Here is a 21,554-nt window from a genome sequence, read left to right on the forward strand (position 1 = left end):
TGAGTAATTAAACCGTCAGTTAATGCGGATGTTTTGCTCATTCTTTTTAAATATGGATTTTTTTTAAAACACACGAGCGAGAGCATTTACCTGGAATGAAACATGGAAATTAAAACACAAAATGCTTACACATTCTAAAAACTCTCTTCACAAGAATATGAAAGTATTTTCCATGGCTTTTACTTATAAGTAATACTGCAGTAAAACTAGGACAGCTATTGAATCAGTGTGCATCTGTGGGTGTACAGATGAGAAATGACTTTGTTATTTGCCCTATGAGCACTCGTGCTTTTGTGGGGTCAAATACTGTCCTTTGCAGCCGTGCATTACATCCTGTTAGTCTCATACTTATTCGTTGGTATAAACAACAACCGACGTCTCTGGGTCACACTCGACACTGGGGGACGATGGTGAATCACTGATTGCCTTCCTGGTCACATAACCGGTAACATCTTGTGTGAGGGGACTGTTGGAGGCACGATGTTGTGACTAATGAATTGAAATGCTGGCAAGTTGTTAAATGTTCAAGCACAGTCAAACACTTGCCTCAGTCTAATTATAGAAACTTTTAAGTTGTTGATTTGAATACTTTGACAATTGCGTGAGGTGAGATTAGTATTAATGCATGTGATAATAAAGTCTGTGAATTCACTTTACTGCTCTACTTGTAAACAAAGGCAGAGCTGATGAAAGATGAATATGCAGTATCTGATGTCACTTGTTTTGCTGCATCCAGAGCTTAATTATATTTAGACCTCTGGAGGAACTGAAAGCATCTGCTGTTTTAGCCACATTTATTAAAATCAAGGGGATTGTAGGGAATAGGGAAAAAGTAGAAACTGCAATACTGTAATACTGCAATGACTCACTTATCCCAAAGGACAGAAGGCTATATGGCAAGAAACACCAGTTAAATAATTCTGTCAATCTGAGAGATTTCTGGTGGTTTTTAACCCTTTTAACATACTGGAGAAAGATGTTTATGACTGTCCCCAAAATCTCATATGTACTACGTGTAAGATATAATGCTCTGCACCAGACCTGCTGTGAATCACTTACTGTAATAGCTGGAAAAATACAAGTTCAAGGAATCAAACCAGTAACGATGCAGATGTTATTGCTGCAGCGTTCTCTGTTAACAAGGGTCTCTCTTTCTCATTCTGTCTGTGTCCAATAAAACATTCTTCTCTCCTCCCATGTTTTGGGGTCTTATAAGGACTCTCTACAGCATGCCACATAACCTCTTGCATTACCCCGAACATGCAACCTTTAGCAATGCTGCTTTACTGTCATTTTGACAATGCAAAACGTTGCTGCAATCAGCCACTTACTATCGGCTTAAGGAAGCGCTACAGTTTGTTAATCCTAAAACCTGGAAGTATGTGAGCCATGTTTAAACAGATGGCTTCCCCCCCAAATGGCTGCTTTTATTTTAGAATTTGTGTATTGATTTATTATGAAACTTTACTTCAGGTGCTTATTATTACTCTCACAGCAGTTAAACAATTTGTATCTGTTTAAATCTGTATCTCTTAATATATCACACCTGTGACAGTTGAGTCCAATAGATACAGTGATTGGTTAGTTCATCAATGAGCTGGTGAGGAGTGCAATTTTCAAGAGCTGAAATTTTAATTATAACTTAGATAATTGCTGCTAACATTATTGATTACATACATTTCTGCTTATCTTTAGCTGAAGAAGCTACACTTCAGAGCTGTTAACAGTATCATAAAGGTGTTGTCAGTCAGATATCAAAACATCGTCAGACATTTCAGTTTTATCATAAGTGGCCAACTATGCAGCCTTTTTATATGAGCCCACTTATGAATATCATGATTATATTTTCATATTATTGATAGTATATTGCTAAAATAATGTCTTAATAAATGTGAGCTACATTTTTTTCAATTTTTTGATAAAAAACTAGGCAAGTTTACTTAGAAATTGACTTTTCTCTGAATGACCCTGGGAGGACCTCAACTACAAGCAACTGCATTATTTTATATGATTCTATTCATGTACAAACAAGATACATTTGTGATTATAAAAAAGAAGAAATTCTACTTAAATCGTAATTGCAGTATCACAGATATTTTCCTCAAATTGTTCAGCTGTAACTGGGCTGTCAGCTTTTTGAGACACTCGATCAAATCAGTTTTTAATTTATGAAGTAGACTACATTTCTGAACAAATGGAAACAGGCATTGGTTATCAAATTTCATATGGACACTACAACTCAAACATTCACAACTCTAGTACACCCAACAAATTCCTTTGTTGTACAGGGAGAAAGTCTCAAAATTCCTGTTATGAATTGTCCACAGCTAAATCTTAATTGTTAGTGACTTCTTCTGCGGTGGATGATAACATCCTCAACATTTGTCTCGGCATTTTACCTGCTCCTTTAAGATTTCACTGTTCATATTCATTCAAAAATCTGCACTGAAATGTACCCCAAAGTAGCACCTGCATCATATGTTCTATATATAAACAAACCTCAGAAATATGACATACAGTGCAACAAGATGTGACGTCAGTGCCCAATAATCTGTACTACAAAAGGATTATATGACAAGCTCATGCAGTGCAGACATTTCCTGTTGGATCTGTTTATCTGTGCACCAAACACATATTAGGACAAACAGCAAAAGGTGCAATGAGTCACCCCAGCTCATCTGTTTTCATCTGGCAAAACTACACTTCTCTGCCTGTCCATGCATACAAATATGTCAACACAAACATTCTGCAGTGTTGCTCAATAAGTCACCGAACATCTCAACCACACATGATAAATGTACACATGTGAAAGGACACCTAAGGCCCATGACCTTACAAATGGCATTTGTTCCTGTTACATGGTTGGGTGGGTTTGTTCTGTTTGTGTGTAAATAGATTATTCAGTGTATGTGTTGTGTGTCATAGAAGAATACTACATATTTCTGCTCATACAGTAGCTACAAATGTTTCCACTACAGTGTTTATTGTGGAAAAAATGGTGATTATTTGTCTGGCACTTGAAGGCAGTATTTTGATGGTTAAACCCTTTGGAGAAAAAAATCGAAACTGCCAAGACAAACAAACTGGGCTCTATTTGTTATTAAAGCTGGCAACAGTAATTATCACAAATTTTCTAATCAGTCTCTGGAAAAAACTAAACTAATCAGCATGGAGATGAGAATTGGTGAGTCACCCAGGGCAGATGATAAACTGCAAATTTACTCATTTACTAAATCCCAGTTGATGAAGAGCGTGGAGTCGAGCAGAATGGAGAATGCTGTGACAAAGTGATGGGATGTGCCATAATAAAGTGTGGCGTGTGGAACCAGTGGAAAAGACGAGATGAACTATCTTTTCTGGAGGTTTCATATTTCTTTCATTAGCTAATCTGTTTTGGGTGAGATAGGTATTCTGTATGGAGCGCTTCCTCAGCATTTCTCATTCACAACTGGAGGAGTCAGCAACTTGGCTGTGGCTACAAGGCCTGTACCGGAGAGCTGTCACATTTGCCTCCAGATAGGAACTTACTGGGTTTCACAGATGTAGCCTCGATGGGCCTGTTTGGCTGCTCGCTAGAGATTTTGCATGCCCCCGGGCAAAAGGCACACATTTGACGTGTACTGTATTAATGAGGAGTTTAAATCCTGCTCTGACTCCAAGACATGACTTCTCCTGAGGCTGACACAAACTGGAAAAGAAATCTGTGAAAACTGGAATACAACCAAAAAGGAGGTACATTTTCAAGCCTTCTATAGTGGTACTACCTGGTAACGTGAATGGATTATAAAATGGGTCTACAGGGTGTAAGCCCAGGTGCCCAAGAGGCCAGGGGCCCTACATACAGTAAGAGCCTCTGTGGAAATTAAGTGTAAATAAGATTTCTCATCACAGTAAAAAAACAAAAAGTCCTTTTCAAAATCGGAAAGAGTTGCCCAAAGGCCGGTGCGTCGTCCAACCACGTCACAGAAGTCACAGAAGCTGATCTTGAGTGGCAGAATTACACTTCTGCCTGGCTGCATCTCTGCTTGTCTCAGCAACCAATCGGGTTCTTTTCAAACAACTTAGTCTGAGTAATGACGAGACGACAATGAAATGGCCTCTCATGAACCCAGCTGGACACATTATTGGATAATAGGGCCTCATGAACCCACTCGCTATCTTATTGTGTAGTTAAAGGCACACAAGACAACGTCATTTAGTGAGGAGAACACATGCTGCGAATGATAAAAGGAATGACTTTCACCCAGCGCAAATGACTTCCCCTCATTGGAACAAAGAGCTGTTCAAAACAGTCGTTCATGACTGACTCATGAAATCTTCTAACTAGGAAGACTGGTATACACTCAAGCTGATATGTTACACGACTGTCAGCTATGAGTCCTCTGCAAGAGTGTGTGGAGACTGCAGAAGAGTTCCCTCCTTCCCACTCAGTCCCATTACAACACCGATGAAAATCAAACCTGAGAGAGAGGGCACAACAATCCAGGCCAGTCCTCCCCTCCTTTCTCGTTGGCAACAATGCCTCAGACGTCAGTAAATAATGCAAGCTTTATTTTATTTTTTTTGAGCACTTGCAAATATGAACTGTTTCCCACCCTTCGGCAAAATAATAAGGGCAGGTAGGTCCAGGCAGAGGGAGAGCAGAGAAAGGGTTGAAAGTGTTGAAAGAAGAGGGAGACAAACAGACAGGTAGAAAGTTCAGCCACTCAGTGACGGCATTAGGCTCTGAGGCATGAAGAGTATGTTGGCACAATGTTTGGTAGAGGTTCAGTGATCCATCAAAGGAAAGCCTGTCTTTCCATTCTGCCTGCTAGAGAGCCTTCCCTCCCTGCCTTGCCTTGAAGTAATTCCCCCCACCCTCTCTCTGTCTCGCCATTCCTCTCTATTTCTCCCCCCTCTCTCTCTCTGTCTCCATCCTTACAGAATGTTTCCTGGGGTAAGCAGTACTCTTATGCCCTCTTCAAAGCCATGAGCCACATGCTGTGCATCGGGTATGGTGCCCGGGCACCCGTCAGCATGTCTGACCTGTGGATCACCATGCTGAGTATGATTGTAGGCGCCACGTGCTACGCCATGTTTGTGGGCCACGCTACAGCTCTAATCCAGTCACTGGACTCTTCACGCAGGCAATACCAAGAGAAGGTAAGAACGAAACAGTAACACACATTCTAATATTAAATACCTGAGGATTATAAAAAATGTTGGATTTACATGATTAACATGATATTGGATGTTATTTCAATTAAAAACAAGGAACTGCATGGTATGAAGTACAAATCTTTATTGTTTTGTTGTTTCAAGGTAAGTAATGCTAATTACCACTGGGATGGTCTTAAAGTATTAATCTGAGGGTTTTGCTCTTTCCGACTGCATAAAATCCTGGTCATTAGAGCTAGCCTTAAATAAATTAGGTCTTCTCTCAGTGACACTGTGGACCAATGGGTTGAGCTCTCACAGATCACAATATCCAGGGCGATGACTAGGAAAGAGGATTTTCTCCCCCCAAGCAGATCATACAAGGCCAGCGGGGTGAGGGGAGTCTATGACATGACCGGCCACCTCATTGTCTGTATGCTGCTAGTGAACACATTTTATTCTTCCCTTTCATTTCAGTCACATTTTTTTTTTTTGCATAGAGGGTGATTATCCAGTGTTTCAGCCGAGCCACCATCTGTGATCCCGCTGAGGGGCATGGGCAATTCCCAGAACACACAGCCATGACTGATGAGCTCTGTGCTTGCACGCAAGAACTTGAGTTTAGCTCCAAAACTTTTCCTGCGCTCACGCTGCAGAATTTCATGTACATACACCATTGTGGTGCAGGGGATTATGGTCCTCTATGGTATGTCTTGATCCACTTAAGGACATAGTTATGATTAAAATGAAGAGCTGACCTTTAACTTGAGCAGTAACATAGATGATGTAAGCTCAGACAAACTGATTCTTCTACCATGTATATATTTATTTTTAAATATAAATGGCTTGCCAAAGGAAAAAGTATTTAATGTCATTTAAGGACATTAAGTCAAGTGAAAGAGTGATGAACAGAAATTGGTAATGATCTGGTCTTGTATTTGCAGTCATATGAAATTTACATTTACACACTGTGTATTAGAGCTAAAACAATTAGTCAATTTTTAGAAAAATATTCTGCAACTATTTTAATAATACATTAAAAGTTTTTTTTCAAACCATAATGCCAAACATTCTCTTCACTTTTGAGAATTTGCTGTTTTTTTCTGTTTTATAGTAAAGTGAATATCTTGGGGTTGGCAAGAAATTTGATGGCATAAACTTTATTTCACCATTTTCTGACATTTAATAGACCAAATGATTAATAGAGAAAATAATCTGCAAATTAGGGCTGCAACCAATAATTATTTTCATTACCGATTAATCTAAAATCTGATGAAACAGAAACGCAGCAAATCCTCACGTTTGAGTGGCTGGAACCAGTGAATGTTATACATTTTACTTGAAAAATGATTGAAACTTTCTGTCAATCAATTAATCCACTAATTGTTTCAGCTCTACAGCAAATGAAATGATAAACAATATTTGTTAGTTGCAGACTATATTTATGTGAGCATATACACAGACACCAAGTACACAAAGATAACACAAAGTACACATCAATTATCCTGCGGGAAGCTGTTGCCATAATTCTTAGTAGAGCATCAGCAGTGTCACCTTGGCTATGACTATAACAGGACATGCTAAAATACCAGTTCATTCACTTACAGCATGCATATAAAAGCATTAAGGTAATATCAACTCATTCTAAAACAATGGCCTGACCTTGCCAGATGCTTCCATGGTCAATGCAATCTAGAGAAACAACCCCTCTGTGTTTTTGGTGCAGTGCTGTTATACATGGCACTTAAAACTCATCATTAGGAACACAATCTGTTTTTGCTTCATTTTTATGTAAGATACAAATACAATTGCTACAGCATTGTTATAGTACAAAGCCATCCAAGACTCACAAATTAAAACAGTGGTAGAAATGGTGAAATGCACATGTAAGGAGAGGAATAATCTAGTCAACATCATGCTAAACAAGTTACCCGAAATGGTGATCATGTAAAGAAAATTTCATCCTCACACTAATCATCAGCAGGTGTCGGCATTATCTCAGGTGTGGATTGACACAGAACTGATAGCAGATCAGAAAAGTCAATGCACTCCAGAATCAGGACATCTGACAAAAAAATAATTAATAAATAAAAAATCATGGAGCTGATTTCTTCATAATCTTGAATTGAGCATAATCCAAAACATAATTTTATGATTGATCATAAACAGCCAAATATATAGATGTCACAGCATATTCCACCAAAAAATAATAATAGCCGGTCGCCCACAGCAAACAAGTCAGCCGTTGGAAGTTTGAATTAGTGACATGTGTCTTGCTCAGTATGTGATGTACATCTGCTTCACAGCAAATCTACATCCCACTTTAGCCTTACAATATCCCTCCAGGCATTGAACTGACAGCTTTGAGGCTGTGAATGCCATGTTCATGTTAACAAAGCCCCAGTGTGTAGCCAGATTCAGCTGATTTGCTGCATGGCTGTGCATATCAGTGGAGCAGGCTGAGGAGCAGCAGGGATGGGTTCAGGATACTCAGCCTCTAGTCGTTATATCTTTCACCGTCACAGCTGGAGGGTTGGAAACATGGATCAGAGATAGATGTGGGTGTGAGGTTAGAGGTTAAGGACAGAGGATGTTTATGAGAAGGACAGAAGATGAGGAAGGAAGAGAAAGAATGATGCAAGTAATCATTCTTGTTGATTGGTTCTACTTAAATTACAAAAATCCAATTGACTTGTTATAACATATTTTTCATGCGCTCTTATGTTAAGAACAGGAGAAAAGAAAAAAAAAACTGCAACATGATTAAAGAGAGGAAGGCCATCACTTAAAACGATGGAAGGAAATAGACTAGGAGAAAGATATAGAGGAAGAGAGGAATCAGAGAAATCGTGGGAGGGGGTGGAAGGAAATGATGGTGTAAAGCATGCATGGTCTCAAGACATGCCTGCTGTGATGCCCTGGTGCTGAATCACTGTAAGCCAGCATTCAGCTATGTGTCATCCAGCAGCTGAAGAGCTGTGCATTAAGTCATATTAAAGCTGTGCCTTATTTCATATACAGGGTAGTGTGTGTAAACCTAACTTAACTACCTGTCTGCCCTGAAATACTGGACTGGTTAAATGGTCAAAACCAGTTGTCATAAAATGTCAGTTCTGAAAGTAAATTAGCAAAGTTGCCTGTAAGTGAACATGCTGAACGTGCAGCTGTCAGGGTCAAAAAGAGTCCAATAAAGACATCTGGATCTGGATGTACCCAAGTATGAAAATACTATATGCATATTTTTGGCATTTGCATTATTCACTGTCTTGAGAGTTTGATGAAAACATCGATACCACTTTCATGTCCTCCCGTTAAATATAAAACTACAGCAAGGAGGTGGTTAGCGTAGCTTAGCGTAAAGACTGGAAACAGGGGAGCAGCTAGCTTGGCTCTGTCCAAAAGTAACAAAATCCACCTATCAGCACCTGTTAAGCTCACTAATTAACAGTTACATCTTGTTTATTTAATGTGTACAAAAACCAAAGTGTAAAAAAGACAGGTTATGGTTTTATGGTGAGTTACCTGGTGAAGCTTCTTCTTTCCGGGCCCTGGGAAAGAGATTGCCCAGCACACAACCCCCCATAAAACCACAACTTGTTGTTTTCACATTAGGTTTTGGAAAGAGTAAGCTATCTGTTTGCCTGTTTCCAGTCTTTATGCTATGCTAAGATAATCACGGAGCAAATTTCTTCATTTGTTTTTTCCAAATGGTTTATAAAATTGGACCACTATTAATCGCCATTAACATTTCTAAAAACATTTTACTTTAGTTTTTTCAACAGCTTTGTAAAATACAAAATGGGTATTTTCTAAGCCAGAGAAACACAAGCATTCGATTGTTTCCTCCTCTAGATGACACAAATAGGTGTCAAATCCATTTCTGAACGATCCATTTGAGCAAATGCAAAGAGCAGAAACCTTTCTATCTTGTCTCACCAATTCCTGTCATTCTCATGAACTTAGAACACAACAGCAGATACCTTTTTTTGCAAACACAATACAAGTTATATTTAATTAGGATTTACCACATCTTACAGTACATGAAAACATATATTTACATGGGATATTATTTTTGCAGAAAAAGTGCCCCTGAGGCTGTATATTATCAACAGGAATGCCTGACAGTGCCACTGAAAAGAACAGAAGTGGGTTAATTTTGTACCACATGGTTCATCCCAATGAGAGTGTAGGCCCTGACTATCTCTAGAGAGAGAAAGAGTGAGAGGCACAAAGAGAGACATGGATGAGGAGGAATGATGAGGAATTTAGTCAGCATTAATCTAAATTGCTCCATTAGAAAGTATAATTGGATAATTAACCAATTAAACACAAACAATTTATTTGTGTGGGAGTGGGAATTAAGTCATTATTTTGAAAACTTGACCTGAAGCTGGAGGCCACATATCAAACCTAAAGTATCAGAGATGCCATGTCATGCTCAGCGCCACCTTTGTGCAACTCTGTGCCCCTTGAACTCCAGTCAAAATGGCCTGGTCGAGCCACTGAAAGCCACACTCTCCAACATAATTACAGTGTCACCTTTCTGCAGCCAGGAGAGGAATCAATAAGGGGGGCACTGTGACTTTTCTCTCACTGACACATTTCATTTGGTGGGCCATGCTTGCATTACACTGGCCATAGAGCCTGCCCTGGACTGGGCTACCAACCTCACAGCTGCTGTTGGCTCTCACCTACTGCTCTACTGTGATTACCAGAGGCAGTGTGAGAGACGGTGTTTGTTTTCAGGTGTCAGGGCCTCTGACTGGCTGGGAAGATTGTTTTCACAGCCCTGTCTGGGAAAAAACAGAGACCAATCATAAAGTATTTTCTCTCTCTTTCTTCTCTCTCCTCTCCTTTGGGTCAATACTTGCCTTCAGGTTAATGTGGACAGAATTTGAACTCCCACTAACATTCAATTAATTACCAGAAACAGGACAGTTCTCCTATCTTTGTTACTGGTAGTACTGCATGAATGGAAAAGTCCTGCATCCAGCCATGCATGCACAGTAGTAAAGAAATGTAGAGTCACAGGCCATCTGGCTTTCTGATAGTGAGGCCACAAAATATTTCATCCTTTGTTCTAAGTACACTAGTAACCAATTAACCAATTCTTTATTTAACCAGTGATTTAAATCACAGTAAATATACCTTAAATTAGATTTTAGTTGCATTTGTGTGTTCAGTAATGGTAGATGTGTCTGAAAATAAATAATGCCTAAATAATAATAAATAATTAAATTATGGCTGCTACAGTAGTTCTAACTGTAAATAACTCTTTAATTTTGACATTTTAACGCTAATTAATGTGTCCTGAACGTGAAAAATGTCTAATCAATAAACTGTAATGATGATACATTAACAGCTTGTAGGCAAGGCAAGTTTACTTATATAGCACAATTCATACACTGAGACAGTTTCAAAGTGCTTTACATGAATTTTTTTACTTAAACAGACAAAACAAACAAGAGAATTACAGACCAAAGAGAGGGGGGTTAGAGAATCCCTTTGGCATCACCTTGGACAATACTGTACTCAGTACTACTCATGTGCTCGGAAATTAAAGAAATCACGACAAAATATTCAAGAGAAATCATGCAAATAATTATCATGTGTGATTTGTCTTGCAATCTGTGCCATCTGGTTCACTGTCTATGCCGCTCTTAAATCTCTCCAGGATACCAGGTATACCTTGCTAGTTCACATTAGATCATAGCTTGGTTGCCTATCAGGGCTGGGCTTCCTGCTTGGGTGAAATAATCGTAACTGCTACCTTGGTCTGACATAGCCCCAGGCCTGTACTTTCCTTCACCACCTGCCTCCCTCTTTCTGTGTCTCCCTCCCCACACACAGAACCAGGACATGGCACTGTGACTATGTTGGAGCACGGACTGTCCTCAATACAGAAACACAAATACACTTTATTCAAGGTGTACTCTGAAAACCTCTGCTTGTTTCTATTACTAATTAACATTGTCATTAGAATATATGGTGTTATAGATGCAGCAACTCTTATTTGAACTGATATCCATCCGCTTTCTTTGCCTTCCCAGTACAAGCAAGTGGAGCAATACATGTCCTTCCACAAGCTTCCAGCAGACATGCGGCAGAAAATCCATGACTACTATGAACATCGCTATCAAGGCAAAATCTTTGACGAGGACAACATCCTGAGTGAACTCAACGACCCACTCAAAGAGGTGAGACAACTTCTGTCTTAAAACCCTAAACTGAATTCAAGCATTGGTTCTTTCAGAAGCTCCTTAACTTAGTAACATTTCTAAATCTTTTTGAGAGTTTCCGTTTGAAGGCTTTAGTTTTATTTTTGGAACAGGTAAAAAACACACACCTTAAATCTAAAAAAAAAAAAAAAACAGGTAAACTGTCACACGGTGGTTATAGTTTTGGAACATAAATGAATTTATTCTCTCAAGATGAAGAGGAAATCTTCATTTGGCACCTTTAAGTGCACAGTACCTGAAACTGAAATACCAACACCTGTCATCTCTTCTTACAAGGTCAAGGAGAAAAACAGCAAAACGGATTTTCCTCAGCATCCTGGGTGAACCCAGACTGAGCATCCATCAAGATATAAGAATATTCAGTACAGAAACATTACTTGTGCCTCACTTTCACTTGAGATAAACAACCAGAGTTCTTTTATTTATAATATTTACAAGTCTGAAGTCATCACTGTAACACACACACATAGCCACACAACTCAAGGATAAACTGAATATACTGTTTATTATCCACACAGAGAAGTAATGAGAAGGAATATTCTATTTTGGAGTCAGTGACCAGTTTTAAAGTTCTTGGCTGACCTCCTCGTGTCAGCAGATTACATGGGTAATTATGCATAGGTGAATGGGAGAGGAGAGGAATAAAAAGCAAAACAAGCAGAGGAATTGTGACCATCTCTCATGTAGCCCCATTAAGTCACCTTGCAGAGTTGAATGCTGGGGCGAGGGGAGTCGCTGCACGAACCCAAACACTTACAGGGAGGTGCAGAGATTTAAAAGGTATGACTTACTACATAGAAAATCCTGCAGGCTTAGTTCACCGTGCATAGCAAGCAAAGTTAAAATCTGCATGGAGACAGTGTCGCACAATGAAAGCTATGCCCGCAGGACTGCCGGGTAAAAACAAACAGAGTTGCGCCAGAGCAAAAAAGGACACATAAACTAGCTTACATCGCCATTTCACTGACTAACTGCTCTTAAGATACGGCAGTTATGGGTTATTTCAACAGTCTCTTCCTCTCAGAGAAGGTAGAAGAAGCAGGTTAATTCAGAAACTACTTTTCAGGCAAAAGACCATATACGTGTTGGTCTGTATGGCTCATTTTCTACACTGTGTATTACTGTCAACTATTTTCCAGAAAGGCAGCCCTGTTTTCTGTATGAAATTGAATTTCCAGAGACTTGAAATGGTAATGCAGGGGAAATCTACTGTTGTGCTTCTGATCCAGGATCCTGTAGTTTTGCTACTTTTCACGCCATGTTGCCGGGTTCAGTCCACTTTTTTCACTTTGTTGGCTCAGTCTTTTTGCACAGGAAGATATAAAAATAAGAACCGCGTTTGTACAGCCAAGCAAACATCTTTTGGTCGGTTTCAAAATCTTTCTAATCCAATGACTGAATTTTCTGTGTTACCCACCTACACCCCTCCCCTCACCTCTTCTGTTCTTCGGCTGTCCTTTTAAAAAGCTAGATGACTAATGCCAACCTTCATGCAAGAGCCAATGCCACCTTTCTAAATGAGTTTGCTTTTGCCAGCTCCTATTTGAATCATATCAGACTAAAAGCAACTGAACACTTTACAAACTAATACATTATAGGTTACTCAATTAGATAGATATCGATTTGTCAGTATGGCACAACTAATGGCACCTTCTCTGATGTGCTTGGCCTACTTGGCCTCTGTAGTAAAGTGGTCATAAGTTTTGTTTTGAGGGCTAAAGGAAGGGAGCAGCGGGGAAATCAATTAATGCAGCTTCAAACCAGACCCATTTCAGGTAGACGGACTGAGGCTGAGGTAGCGGAGTCGGGTTGATTGCCGCTGAGTGTCGGCACCTTGTGTTCCAGCACAATTTTGGGGGTGCTGACTTATAGTTCAATTTGGGTTCAGAATCAGCTCCACTTAACAGCACTCAGACTCGCTTTGGGCCAAAGGAGGGCCATGAAATCAGTCCAAGTATACTTCAGCTGATTCTGGCATGTCATTTATCACAAGTCTTGCATGAGTCTGTCAACCAGGTGGGCCAGATTCAGGCTGCTGCTGGCGCAAGCAATTATGGTTACCTGGGATTCACATGACAACTCTGCTTCGGTGGATAAAACAGCTTTGGGGTTTGGTGTGGGGTTGGGAAGGTCAGGGGTAATGATGCTTACAGCAAAGTCCTCAGTTAATCATCCTGGTGTGCAGCTATGGACAATGGTAGAATTAATTTAAAATGGATCTGCTGAGACGTGAGACTTAACATCAGTGGGGTTTCTTTTATATATTAGTCTATGACTGTATCTACAAATTCTTTCCAAGAACCCTTTAATGGTTTGTATTTGTTTTGGTAAGCGATGAAAATCAACGTGTAGTGAAATAAAACTTGTTTGAGGCAGGTAATCCATCACATTGAAGAGTTTGTTGCTGTAGTGCAGCTGTGGGCAGAAACCACTTTAATACTCTCCTTGGTGTTTCTTTCAAGGACGCTCCAACATCCAATAATTGATTGTTAGCTGCCAAAAAGCATTTCACTGATAAGCTCTGGTATCGGAAAATCTGGTCAACAAGCAAACATGAACCACCATGAAAAGGAAAAGGAAAATTGCATTGCATTAAAAGGTTTGCTGTTCAGCAGCCATGTCTCGGATTTCAGATGTGGGCGTGTCCATTAATACATCAACAAGGAGAATTTTCCAAACAGGCCCTGCTTGCAACTGTATTACCAGAAAACCTCATTGTGATGGATTTCCTGTCTTGGGAATGTTCAAAAGTTCTGCAAGTTGATTTTCAGACCAGTAAAACAAATGAACATAAAATGTAAGATATATACAAATATAACGTCAAATATATGCAGTTTGTTAATAATGGGCTAAAATATAACATAACAGCCAGACTGTTGCTGTTTTCTCTGTCCCTCCACCCCACCTTTCCTATTCTCCACCATATGACAAATCTTTAAATAGGCATAGCCAAAGATTGTTTCCCCAAGAGGACTCCTGGCTGGGCATGAAAATTGCTTACTCTCTAATTCATTAGTTCTGGTGCATGATTGAGGTTAGAGCCCCGTGGCATTAGCTGACACCGTCATCTGAGGCTGAGCTAACATCTCTTTGCGTCGCCCTTGTCTAGCTAGCGAGCGTCCCAGAGATTTGCTATCTCTTTGTTAATGTCCTGTTGTCAGTGGAGGAGAATTATCTCTCACAGGGGGTCAGCAACACACCACCACAGATGCCAAATGCCCCGGCTTTCCATCTGCACAGCAACAGAGATGTATGGGTAAACAGACAACAAGCGCCTAATCTCCTGCTGGGTCTGAGGGGACAGGATGAGACCAGAGAGATGGCCTGCAGCCGGCACCAGAGGGCAAACTCATCAGGATCTGACTCGTGTGCCAAAGAGTTTCTTCTCAGGAGCGATGGGAAGTGCTTTAGAAGTATTAGGGATAAAGCAGCAATACGCATCCAATTCATTTATCCCTGCAGATAAAAGCAGCAGAAATGAAGGATTTTTTGGGGTGGTGTTTTGTGTCAGATTACCTAAATGATGCTCATTTCTCAAGTTGTAGGTGGAAATTATTGAATTATTTATGGCATGATCTCACCTGTTTGACCAACACTTTTTTTTTTCACAGGAAATTGTCAATTTCAATTGTCGTAAGCTTGTGGCCACCATGCCTTTGTTTGCCAACGCGGACCCCAACTTCGTGACGGGGATGCTGAGCAAGTTGAAGTTTGAGGTCTTTCAACCCAACGACTACATTATCCGAGAGGGCACCGTCGGGAAGAAGATGTACTTTATTCAACATGGTGTTGCAAGTGTCATCACCAAGTTTAACAAGGAGATGAAACTGACTGATGGATCGTACTTTGGAGGTAAGAACAAAAAACGTAGATCTGAAATTCAATTTTGGTTTAATTTTTATTTTGTTTAATTTGCTTTTTATACATTTTCACATGAAAATGCAAACATGAATTATATATGTTAGGACTGCCATGCAAGAAGACCATACTCACAGTCACATATGCATTTCTGCAGTATATTCATACGATTATATATTGAGACATGAGTCTAGCCTGAGGACTTGTGTTTGATGCTGTCTGAAGTTAAGTTATTGTAGATGTAAATTCTCATTAACCAGTGTTGGACGTTAGTCAGCTTCTGCAGTTACATAACCTCTCATCTGGTTGTTGGAGTAGGCCAAGGCGTGGATCAGGCATCCCTTAGGACACAGAGGTTCCTCCCCCACCCTCACACACATACACATGCATGAACTCTTCGCCCCTTCCATACGTTCCTGCTGCTTATATTTGGCACTGACAAGAGAGCAGCTAGTCGTTCCTTCTGTGTAAAATCAGGAGCTATTCTCTCGTTCTGTTCTCCGCTGTGGTTTTACTCTGTCTTCCAACTCTCTTTCTCTCAGCACGAGTCCCATTCCCTCTCCAAAACATTACAGATATCATTAATTTTTTAAAAGTCAAATGTAATTTCATTGCACGTTGTTTACGCAGACACGACACTGTCTGCCTGCGGATATTGTCAATGTGAAAGCAATGTTTCCTATTTTAGAGGTTCTTGCATATTTTATCTCATGAGTTCATCCTCACTATGGAAGGAGGCTGAGGAGTCTAAGAATACCTTCTCTTTGGTGTGTCTGCTGCATGTGGTTCATGTCTCACAGGCGAGCTAAGGAAGGCAGTGAATCAAAAACGAAGTTTGTCATCTTTTTTCCTGCGTTTTCAAACCACAGGATTGCTGTCACGCCAGTGTGCAAAATTACTTGCTTTAAATATGGGATTGCCGGAGGAGGGGGGCATTTTAAATTCTGCATAGAGTGGACATGTCATATAGTAAGATATGTGGCAGTTATAGTGCAGCATTCAAACAATTAATCCTCTGGGACTGCAGCTCAAGAGATATTCTGCTAAAGAATCATTGTGGCACAGAACAAGTACATCTTGTTTAAGAAACTAAGCTGAAATGTCAGGATAAAACCTTCGGCCAATAAGGCACTGACAAATGGATCTTCATGGCAGTGAGTGTGAGTGCATTTATCAAACAAAGGAAACTGCAGGAGTTTAATTGGCTATTGTTTCCAGTTAGAGGATGAAAAGAAAGAACTGAGCAGTGGTGGGCAATGCTTTATTTTGATAGTTTGATGCTCATAAATCATAATTTAAATTCAGCTGTTCAAGATCTTTGGTATAACAACTATACTGTCTATGCCGATTAAGGCTTTTGACAGAACACATACAAAAAGATAAAGCTTTTTAGGTAGCTAAAACCTTTTAGTCTTGTATATCCCCTGGTGGTCTTTCTGGTGACTCAACATGCATGTAATTAAGTTAAAGTGGCTATAATCAATATTTTTGTGACAATGTGAAAGGGGTTGCTCGTAATGATGAACCAACAGAGGATAATCACCTGAATCTGCTGCTCCCCTCGGCTTTATAGAGCTTTATATCGAGTTTCAGCTCATTTTTTTCACTGTCCGGCCCCCAAATTTACTGTTTTGGTTCACTCTCAACTGCATCAGGCAGCTGTTTTCAGCTCCAAAAACCAACTGAAGACTTCCTGCTCACCACCAAACAACAGACACACATAGTTAATGACTAGCTGATGAATACAGTGGAGCATTTAGCCACTAAAGAGCCAGATATTTCCCACGGAACAAAAAGAGATTAAATATTAAGACTTACATTCATCGGTGTAACCAGAAACATGACTCAAATGACAATGTTGCTTCATAACTGGATGTGTAAATAGGCAACTGTTTGCTAACAAGGTCGCCATATCAACTTAAAAAGTGATCATCAATTAATCTGCAGATTATTTTCTGAGTTAATTGATTAAACGTTTTGTCCATTAAAATGTAAGAACATTGTGAAAATGCCTATCATGCAAGCTAACACTTAAAATTGTTTTGTCTGAGCATCAGTGCACCCCCCCCCCATTTATAAATAAATGTTTGGCAATGTAGCTTGAAAATTGACTCAAACTATTTATCAGTTATCAAAAAAGTTGTTAACTGTTTTCTGTTGATCGATTAATTGAGTAATCGTTCCAGCTCTAGACTGGAGTACAATGGAAGCATGTAATAAAAAAGGGCTAATTGCTAGGCTGTTAACTAACAGGAATCTCAACAAACTGCTCCCCTGAAAACTGACCTCTGGAGACCAAATTTATAAATCCAGGAAATGTGTTGAGGCAGCTAGACAGTTAGTGCTTTTCATTTTTGGATTATCTTTTTCAAGCTTTGTCTAAAACATTTTGAAGGTTATTCTGTAGCACAAAATATTAACCTAATTTTTTTGGTGTGTTTGCTGTCTGGTGTCCTCTCATTCTGTGCAGAGATTCCCAAATAACAGCTCAGCGCATGTTGATTTAGCAGAATATAAAGGAGTTTATACGTGCAATTGGTGGTGCAAGAAGCTGAAGGAGAGTTTGCAGTGAAAGTTCACGTCAGCATCTAAAATCAGGTCAATGAAAAAGGAAAAAACATACAGAGAACATGGAGCACATACAGTAGATGTTCCCATTTAATGAGTCACTTAATTAAAAGATATGCGTTCTGTCTGTCCAAATAATAAAGGGTGCACTGCTCATTTGGCTGTGTTCTATCGGTGCCCGGCCACCTGCTGTTGCCTTCTGCCCAGCTGGTATTTTTACCCGTTTGTATGGCATTAGTAGATGAGCCCTGAGTTGGGAGCAGCTGGTTACGCCAGGCACCTCACTCTTCCCCCTTTTCTCCGATGATTCACACTCCCCTTACAACCAGGCCAAACCATGGCCAGAATGAGAAATCAGTGAGGGGGACTGAGACAGAAACAGAGGGAGGGAGAGCGAGTACCAAAACCGAGCCCAGCCAGAGGAAACTATTAGCATAGTAATGAGCAGGACATCTATGAGGACAGTAGGTCACAAAGCACCTCCAACCATGGTCAATGCCACGCCTGCATGCTAAAAAGGTATCATAGTAATCACTCCTGGGACTCAGTGAATGGGATTACATATTGGTACCACACAGCTCTGTAGTGAAGTCACTCAGAGGCTAAGGGACTAATAGAGTATAATGCTAGGACAATGACAGACGGTGGATGAAAATCCCTATTGGGCTTGAATGTCTTAGTCATATGGGACTCCCTCTCCTTAGTCCCAACCATGCCATGGGAGGAGCAGGAGCAGGGGAGCTGGTTGCCATGAGAGTATGTGACACATGAAGTGATGGCAAATTATCTACAATGCTCCTGGGGTCAGCGGTGATGCTTTGTTGAAAGGCAAGACACGTGTCAAACCACATCATGTTAAGTGTTAACAGGGCCTTGCCTTTCCCACACAAACACACCTTGGAATATATATGTACACGCAAAGGTCTTCGAGGTGACAAGAGTTTTAAAATATCTTTTTAAAATTCTGTCAATTTTGCCACCTGCCAGGGACAGAGGAGGGTAAAGTATTCACCTAAACTGTGCTTAAATGCACAATTTGGCTGCTCAAAAGTGGTTGAGTAAGAGTAAGAAAGGATGTAGCGAAAAAACTACTTGAGGTGTAACTTACCTAGCACCTACCTAACTCACCTTATGAGTCTAACCTAAATCATAAGTAAGAGTCAGTCATTGTTGGGCGCCCTAGGCCATACCATTACCTTTAAGAAACTGATCAGTTTCTCTCTATGTCTTCATTTAATACTTGGATGACCTCTTCTGTGGTGTGTACTGCCACACTCTTAGCAGTGACACTTGGATATTTGCATTTTGAGAGAAAGCAGGAGTATAGCTGAACATTTTGATGTATGATGTGTGTATATAAAGTGTTAAAACAGTGGATGTAAGCACAGCCTAAAAATACAGACTTTCCTGCTCTCTGTCAGCTCATTGTCAGCGTGATGACTTCATGTTCTCAAACAATCACTCACAACTGGAGTTCAGTGTAGTCTGACAGAATCAATTAGCACAGTTTGAAACTGCTATTCCAACAGAGGAAAGCAAAAACTAGAAAAAATGTCTCCCACTGTTGCTTGCGCCGTTATTCTGCTGCTTTTAAAATTCAGTTGTGGGGTGGTGTGGCAACCTGACGACAGAATCAAAGCAGAGCTAGGTAGAGCAAATTGGCCACCTCACTGATAGTTCTGAGGAGAAATGGAGCATGCACGCTTAAAAAATTGAGGGGCTAAATTCTCGGCCACCACCACAGGGGGCCTGTGGCCTGAGTCTGGGTATTGCAATGTCTGGGTTGCATTCATGGGTGGGAAGCAGAGGTTGCGTTAGACTTTCTTGTTGTCCGTCATTTTGACAGACTGGGTCGTAAAAATTCTGACATAATCTATTATTACCAGTCATTTTAATTTTCATTATTTAATGATAATGAGACATATAGCCTATTTAATAGCATTTAATTGTCAAAAACAACTTGATCACAGTAACATTTAATATACAGAATTTACAGATTATGCATTTATAAGGGCATGGAAAGAAAAGATGAACAGAGACACTGACCGCGCAGTCACTTGTCATGTCATCACCACACGAAGAATATGAATGATTTTTTTTCCTACTTGCTGCCAATTAATTCCCCTGTAACATTAGCTGCTGCTGGCTGATAAATATTATCAGTATTACTTGCTTGTCCTTCATCCTCCACCGCATCAATCCCTCTTTTTTCACCTCATTTATCAAACATCACAATTATTGGGCTTTCTAAAGAAACTTCAGACACTTAGCTGTCTTGACATTTTGCGATAGCTAGGCTATCGCAACCTACCAGTGCGATGGCTAAAGGCAGCTAGACAACGAGGTCATGCATGTGAGATCATAGACAAGACTATCTAATTAATATGCACACTGGCCACCAACTGGTGGTCTACATGTAATTATTGACAGTGTTGTATGTGAATTACGTAAGGGATAATGCCCGACGCTGTGCGTTGGACAGTTCTGGCCTCCCCGTTGTCCATAAATTCCCGATAATGGACACCTCGAAGGGCATTATCCCGCTTATACCATGGTCACTTGCCAAAGAAAAAAAATGAAGACCAGTAATTTATATTTGCATGTGTTTTGCAATCAAAATCAAAAGTTTTTCACAAGCCAAAACTCAGAGGCAGTGTACTTCTTGCAGCTTGTGTGTTACAGTTGCCATCCTGTGTGTTCAGAGGATGAAGCACTGAAGGACTACACTCAGTATTGTAAAAAAGATATTCAGATCATTTTAGATACAGGCTGATACTATGTAGCCAGCGCATTAATTTAGAACGGTCAGTGTTCACCGAGACCATGGTATTAACGTTACGGTAGATCGCTCTCAGTGTTAATCTGTTAAAATGACGGACGGCCTTCAGATTTTTCCATCACGGTTAAAAAAAATTCAATCACTGACAGAGAATATTCGGTTAATGCGACCCCTGATTGGAAGCTGTCGAGAGTTCTCGTCCTTGTTGCTTTATTAGTGACTCCTACTTATAGATAGTGTTACCTTGGCAAAAAAGTCAAATAAAACCTCCTGTATGTCTTGCCAAATTCTACATTCTACTATTCAGAAGGACTGACATTTGAGGAAATATGCTTATTAACTTTCTTGTTAAGAGTTAGATGAAAAGATTCAGAAGACTTGCATGTCTATGTTGCAAATATGAAGCTAGAACTAGATAACGGTTATCTTAGCTTAGCATAAAGATTGGGGCTCTGTCCAAAGGTAAAAAATTCTGCCTACAAGGATCTGTAAAGCTCACTAATCAACACCTTATATTCCATTTGTTTAATCTGTACAACATATTTACCTCTGGATGTAGGTAAATATGTTTCTTCACCTTTGTGAAAATATAATTAACAAAATGCAGGTTTTCCTTTTTCTCTGTGTATCTTCTTGTGTTACCAGAGGTACCGCATAAAGGGAGATTTTCCATTATAACAGCACTAACACCTTATTCAAATCCACAGCTTGAGAGTGTTGCTCTCACACCTTGCACACTGTGCTCTATTTTCTTGACAGCTCATGGCGTAGCCAAGAAAGATCACACCACGACAAGTTAACATTTAACGATTTAATGAAGACGGAAGTTGTGCTGTAGACTGGACAGAAGTGCAAATGTGGGTGGAGGTTGAGTGGTGTTGGCGGTTGGACAGGATTGAACAGAAACCAAGGGAAGTTGATACTTAGAAGACGGGTACTGAAAGATAAAGAGAAGAAAAAATGGAGGATGAATG

The 21,554-nt window shown here is 40.0% G+C and overlaps 1 protein-coding gene across 1 annotated transcript in view; it reads left to right on the top strand.

Moving 5' to 3' along the window:
- The window catches only part of LOC122865142 (potassium/sodium hyperpolarization-activated cyclic nucleotide-gated channel 1), a 77,839-nt gene that overhangs the window by 42,977 nt on the left and 13,308 nt on the right, over nucleotides 1-21,554 (top strand). The window contains exons 4-6 of the mRNA XM_044173147.1: nucleotides 4,924-5,142; nucleotides 11,187-11,333; nucleotides 14,987-15,227. Coding sequence (XP_044029082.1) covers nucleotides 4,924-5,142; nucleotides 11,187-11,333; nucleotides 14,987-15,227 — 607 coding nt within the window. The remainder of the gene's footprint in view (nucleotides 1-4,923; nucleotides 5,143-11,186; nucleotides 11,334-14,986; nucleotides 15,228-21,554) is intronic.

The sequence above is a fragment of the Siniperca chuatsi genome, linkage group LG18 (genome assembly GCF_020085105.1).
Source record: "Siniperca chuatsi isolate FFG_IHB_CAS linkage group LG18, ASM2008510v1, whole genome shotgun sequence".
NCBI classification, from domain to species: Eukaryota; Metazoa; Chordata; class Actinopteri; order Centrarchiformes; family Sinipercidae; genus Siniperca; species Siniperca chuatsi.